Source organism: Apteryx rowi, unplaced genomic scaffold (genome assembly GCF_003343035.1).
Source record: "Apteryx rowi isolate R43461 unplaced genomic scaffold, aptRow1 scaffold_62, whole genome shotgun sequence".
Lineage (NCBI taxonomy): Eukaryota > Metazoa > Chordata > Aves > Apterygiformes > Apterygidae > Apteryx > Apteryx rowi.
In genome coordinates, this window is record NW_020450894.1 from 2954321 (window position 1) to 2960853 (window position 6533).

At 40.7% G+C, this 6533-nt stretch overlaps 1 protein-coding gene across 1 annotated transcript; it reads right to left on the reverse strand.

Annotated features, from left to right (window-relative positions):
- Positions 1–1707: 1707 nt before the first annotated feature.
- Positions 1708–3302, reverse strand: CHRM2 (cholinergic receptor muscarinic 2). Its single transcript, XM_026083941.1, has one exon. It carries the CDS (start codon positions 3264–3266, stop codon positions 1866–1868), a length of 1401 nt encoding a protein of 466 aa, XP_025939726.1. The 5' UTR covers positions 3267–3302; the 3' UTR covers positions 1708–1865.
- Positions 3303–6533: the final 3231 nt, after the last annotated feature.

A 6533-nucleotide genomic window follows, 5' to 3' on the forward strand; every position in this document is an offset into this window, starting at 1 on the left:
AAATTGTCATATTGCCAAAGTGCTTTGACACTCAGTTCCAATAAGCTTCTAAAAAGTAAAACATACGTATGAAAGATTAATTTCCCCATAATCCAAAAGGCTGCTATTTTGAAGTGCATTTTGGAAGACTCTAATATGGCGGTATGAAATAACAGGATGATTTTTGTGTTCCATTTGGTAGGTGGCTTTCACTCCAGAAGACACTCTCTCAGGAGACTGTCGATGCAGCGAGCTACTTTTTGGATAACAAAATCCGTGGGTGTACCTTCATTAGCGCCTGGAAGTTAGAGTTACTAAGTAGGAGGTAACTGGAATATGCAAAACTCACAGATGATAGCTGTTTTCAGTAATTTGATACACTTTGTCCAATCCACACAGTGCTCAGTTGTGCTACAGTAAATATCAAATGCTGAAATAGTAAATTCTTCACCAGGCAGAAAGAATCTGAATTTGAGCTGGTGCGGAGTAGCAGATAATATCTGGAACTTAACCCCCACCAGCCCTCATCCAGGCTATTTCAGTATCTGGTTTTGTATAATCACTGTTTCCCCCCCTGCCCTTTTATTACTATTGTCCCTTGGCATAGAGTGAAAATATTGCTCCCAGCTGGCACAAGGTAACCTAGCCAATATCTTTTCCACAAAGAAAACATCTTGTCCAGAATATACCTAGGAAGGACACTGGTTTTGTGTTAGGGGCTTAGGCAGAGCTGGTCCCATGTGGACGCATCAGTCCCTTTTATTCTCTTCTTCTACCTCAATAAATCAGTACGAATCATCTTTTGGCTGGCCAAAAGCACAGTCACGTAGTATTAACTCTTCACTCTGTGGTGCCTCACCATATCTCTTCACCTGCATATCCAGTGTTAGAAGGATGTAACCTCCATTTTCCTAGCAATAACCTTCGGTTTCTAGTCCTCAGCTGAGGCCCTTAATCTGGCCTTCGTGGTGGCTGATTTGATGAGACCTTCGAATTTACGTCCTCTTTTGATATTCAGCTCTTGTGCCCTGGACAAGTAAGGCATAGAAAGGAAGAAAAGGCTGATGGAAGCAAAAGACAAATCCCTGGGGGGATGTTACATAAAAGACAAAATAAACAAAATTGTCTCAAAGGCTTTGGCCTACATGGATGCTGAAACAGTCTTAGGGTGTAGCAATCTGGAAACGACTGCCTTTTTCAGTTTTTTCCTGACTTGGTGAAGGGCTCATGAGACAGAGCTCCCTAGAAAGGGAGAACTGGCAGATTTTGAATAATAAACAGGTTGGCAATGGTTACTTGTTGGGTGGAAATACACTTTCAGAACTGATGCAGTTTTGGAAATGGGAGTGTCATAAACATCATAAAATAGCTATCATCACCATAATTTGCCTAAAATTAAGGTTCCTACATGAGCATGACAAATTAATTTAGTCAGGTTTGAGCTTTGGAAACCTTCTATTATAATTCATTTGGACTGTCCAAAGTCCTTCTAAACCCCAATGACTCTTCCACACTGTTATTGTTAAAATTCCCTTACATTCCCCCCCCCCCCAATGGAGACATATTAAAGAAATGTAGGAAAAACATAGTTATAAACTCTAAAGCCCTTCTGCAGAATACTCTCAGAAAGCAAGGAACTGTGCCTCCAGTCCACGTACTTGAATAACTCCTTATATCATCCCCATGTCCTCAAGACTTATTGAGAATAATTAAAAAATGGTTTTAAGTGTAGTTCTCAGGGATGGAGCTGATGCCCCATGTCAGTATTTCCACTAACATCTTGGATTGCACATTCCATAGTGGAGCATAAAGTGCTATGGCATTGTTTTTTTATTCAGCTTGGGACTTCTTCACCCTTTCCATTATTAATTTTTATTATTTTTTTTTTACCTTGTAGCTCCTATATTCCTGTAATGACACATAAGAAGGTGCTTAAAGGTCTTCTTGAAAGTAGCATTGCAGAGAGCATAACAAGCAGGGTTGATGGTACTGTTGATATAACAGAGCCAGTAACCTATAGTCCATACGGTACCAGGGATGCAGGATGTGCAGAAGCTGTTGATGAGCACCATCACATTGTATGGGGTCCAGGTGATGATGAAGGCCAGGAGAATGGCCAAAATAGTCCTTGTCACTTTTTTTTCTCTAGAAGGAGGCAGTTTCTTTTTGGCTGGCTGCTTTGTCATCTTGACAATCTTTCGGGCTACGCTGTTTTGCTTCTCCTCCCCATTGGTGCCTACAATCTCCACTGTTGTATTGGTGGATGCACAGCAATCACCCTTTTGCGACTTGGTGACTATTCTGATGCATGTCAGCTTGGAGCTCTCCACTTTGAGATGGTCCTGGGAGGCAGAAGCTTGGTTAGCCTCTTTGGCAGCTTCATCCTCTTTCATGTTGGAGGCAACAACACTGACAGAGGTGGAGTCATTGGAGCTCTCCTTCTCCTCCCCTTGAACACAGTTCTCTGTCACAGTCTCTCCAGTGGTTTTTCCATTCTGGATTTTGCTGTGCTCCAATCCATCCCCACTGGTTGAGATGTTGTTATTGTTTGGTTTCACTATTTTACCTTGGACAAGGCTGGGGGAAACTGGATCCTGGTTTTGGGCAGCTTCCTTTTTCCCTTTTTTTATCCGACTCTTGCTGGCTCGAGAGATTTGCCAGTAAAGGACAGTCATGATGATAACAGGCAAATAGAAGGCTGCAATTGCAGTGCCAAAAGTGACAGCAGCATTGGAAAAAAACTGGATGTAGCAATCCCCATCTGGGACAGTCCTTCCCCCCACAATGAACTGCCAGAAGAGAATTGCAGGGGCCCACAGGATGAAGGACAGCACCCAAGCAGCTGCGATCATCATGCCTGCCATTTTAGTGGTCCGCTTTACAGGGTATGTCAGAGGCTTGGTGACACAGAAATATCTGTCAAAGCTGATAATGAGGAGGTTCATTACGGAGGCATTGCTGACCACATAGTCGAGAGCCAGCCAGAGGTCACACACCACAGGCCCTAAGGGCCAGTAGCCTATCACAGTGTAAAGGGTATATAGGTTCATGGAGAAGACGCCGATGATCAAGTCAGCGCATGCCAAGCTGAACAGGAAATAGTTGTTGACAGTCTGCAGGTGCCTGTTGACTTTGATGGACACCATGACCAGGATGTTCCCAATTATGGTGACTAGACTGAGAGACCCTGCTACCAGGACGATGAAGACCACCTCAACAGTTTTATAGGGACTCTCCAGAGCCATCACATTTTCAGTGGAAGAGTTTATGTACGTTGAGTTATTCATTTCTTTGCTGCTAACAAGATACCTAATTATCACTTAAGCCTGCAGAAGAAAGAAAACAAAATAATACTATTATGAAATTATTCTCTTTACATTTGACAATGGATCCTGGAAAAAATATACAGAAAGAATTTAAAAGTAGCAGACTATGTGCGGAAGGACCATTCAGCTCTGGCTAATTAAAACACCTTGCAACATATAATATTCCATTAGGAATAACATACCAATAGGATTGGACTAAACATGTGACAGAGACGCATCATTTGAATCCAGACCTAGATTTTTAAATCTTAACATGTATTTTTCTCCTTGTTCTGTTATAAAATTTAGAACGACTTGAAAATTTTGGAACTGGTTATTGATTCCCATTCCACAGATGTACAAGTTCAAATAAAATGTACAGCCCTGAGAATATGCCATTACTGTAACCTGAGGTGAAGATGTGATTTATGATGAACTGGATCACAGAAGGGGATGTATCTTTCCTCCATGTTATAACCAGTATACGTCTGTGAGATTCATGGAACAAGTTTGTGTCCTCTCTCCCTCTCATTTTCTTACACCACAGTTGCTTTTTTGTCAGCATTTGCAAAGATGCTGGCACTGCATCAAACTGAAATTTTTAGTCTGCTGATTAAAAAAAGGATAGGTCTGTTGAAGTGGATAGAAATGTAAGACTCACCTCAGCTAAGCATCTGACTATCTAGTTAGATGTGTACAACATCTTTTTTGTTGTTGTTGTTCTCATTTCTGAGTTAAGTGAGATTATTTAAAGTGGTTTTATATGTCCTCCTGGCTATTTGTGCTTGAAAAAAGAGATTTTTCTTAACTTGAAGAGGTCATCTCTTGCTGCTCGTTTGCTTATAGTTGCCTTGTTTTTTCAAATAATAATACATTTTAATCTATATCACATAAAAGTGTGACATAAGGCATGAAACAGCAGGCAAATGGAAAGAAAGAAACAAATAAAAACCAATTCTGTTCATACACAGCAATCCCTTTTCTGCCTCATATAATCTATTGACAGTGCTCAATAAATAGTAATTAAAATACTAGCAATATATATTTGATAGAAGACCAAGAAAACAGCACATGCTTTTGCCTTAGGGATATGTACTATCCTTTTGTGCATCCCCTGGAAATCAATAGAATGCTCTGGAATGGTACAGCCAGTCTCCGAGCACTCATTATTTATGAGTTGTGCTCCAGGGATTACTGAGGCATGAGGGCCAGATGTGATGGAGAAGTTAGATCATTTGTAATTGGAATATTTTCCTTTTTTTCCCCCACAAGGCACCACTTCTTTAGGATGGATCTTCTAGAAGTACAGGTATAACTGAAGGAAGACAAAAATTCAGTTAGCTTATGTTTGGCTCCTCTATATTTCAGGGATTAAGAAATCCTTCTCTGGCCCCTGCCACAAGCCTGTTGATGCTTAGGCATGTACAGCCCATGTCACTCAAACAGAGAGATGCATTTTCATTGTCATTTCATCACTGCATATTTTCTTTCAGATGCAAAAGGAGGAAGATGATGTCAAATGTGAGCACAACAACAAAAAACTCTTGTGACCTCTAAGAAAAACAAGCAAGTCTGTGTCTGTGGAAAAGTCAAAATGCTACACCAAGGTATGGGCTCGCTATATGAGGTAACTTTGTGATCTTGCAATTTATACCCAAAGAAATACAACTGGCTGAAGAAGGGGCTCATGAGCTTGTCTTTGCTTTTAAAAACAGACAAGATTTGTTTGACAGTTCTGTGGAGAAGTGAACACATGGATAAACAGACGAGCATAAGGCTGGACAGACATTTTTTCCTACTATCTGTTCACAGGTACATCCCCAGAAGCCTTGGCATGAGGTTCAAGAGAACAAAACTGTGAGGAGAAAGAGTCTGATAATGAGGGAGAAATGCTTTAATTAAATATGTGCTTTGTACGGTATGAATAGGCTAATGGGAACAAAACAGAATATACACTCTGTACAAAAAATAGACAGGAGAATAGCCTAGACATCTTCAATCTATAGGACTGTCATTTCAGCAATTCACTGTGTGCTTTTTCGCCTTACAGCTGAGCATCTGGCTATTGAGTTAGATGTGTAAGATATCAATTTTTTGGGACAAGCTAAGAACTTGTCCCAAGCAGAGTTGTTTATGAGCATTCTTGAGAGAATGCATTTTTGATGAAAAGATGAAATAACTCACAGAGACATATTGATTTCAAAAAAGATTTCAGCTGAAAAGAGTTTGTGATACAGGACTCTCCAGCTACCTCTGGTGACGGAGAGTGAAAGAGGGAGCAAGACAAGCTGGGAAAGGGAGGGAAGAGAGTGAGATAGACGATGTGAGCTTAAAAATTCACACCTTTTGATCAGCAAACAGGTGTTTTTGTACACTTTCATTTTGCAAAATGTTCAGAGGTTTTGTTTTCATTCCACTGAAGATCTAATATTAATTTCAAAACCTTGAAAGCTGACATGAATGGAATTGCCATATTCTAGCTAGCTTTATTCCTAACCTTTTTCAGCAGATATTTTTACCTACTTCTAATATGGATATATTGGTAATTCAGGAATAAATTCGCTGGAGATAATTATTGGGGGTACAAGGAGCTGGGTGAGACCTAAAGGCTATTTTTACTTGTTAGGAATAGGATTTTGCTGTGTTCTTTTGAACAGAAGCAGTGCAAAGGAACCCCTTTCCCAGTGATCTCTCTTTGCACTAAACATCCCTGCCATGACCAAGTTGGTAGTTCTGTCCTTAAATCACATTGGCTGCTACTGCTTTCTTAGGTACAGAAAAACATGGGGACAAATTCTGCCCTCACTTACTCTGGTACTATATTCCCTTGCTTGCATCAGTGTGATTGTGAAGTGAAACACGTTTTGCGTGTGTGTGTTGAGGAGAAGGTACAGGGCTGAAGAAAGGGCTTGACTGACATTGCTAGTGTTTTGCACATATGAGCAGCAGGATATATATGCTTCCTAATCCAAAAGTCTCTGAAAGCTGCTGGACTGTTTTCCAGTAGGGTTTGAATCAGCCCCATGTTGAGGTTTCTGTTTCTTATCGTGGCCAGTTGCTCCCTTGGTACAAGACTGCCTGCGGACTGCTTTTGTTTTTGTCATGCCACCAGCCCATCTCTCTTGCTGGAGAGGCAGTTGTTATGGAAACAGATGTTGTTCATCAGGCAGACCTAAGGGGCAGAGGCATTTTAAGGTTAATATGACCGCCCGTTATGAGAAGTACCAGATCTTATTCTTGAACAAACAG

What these genes read in the sequence shown, in the direction of transcription:
- CHRM2 (XM_026083941.1), bottom strand. Translation starts at nt 3,266, where the DNA reads ATGAATAACTCAACGTACATAAACTCTTCCACTGAAAATGTGATGGCT.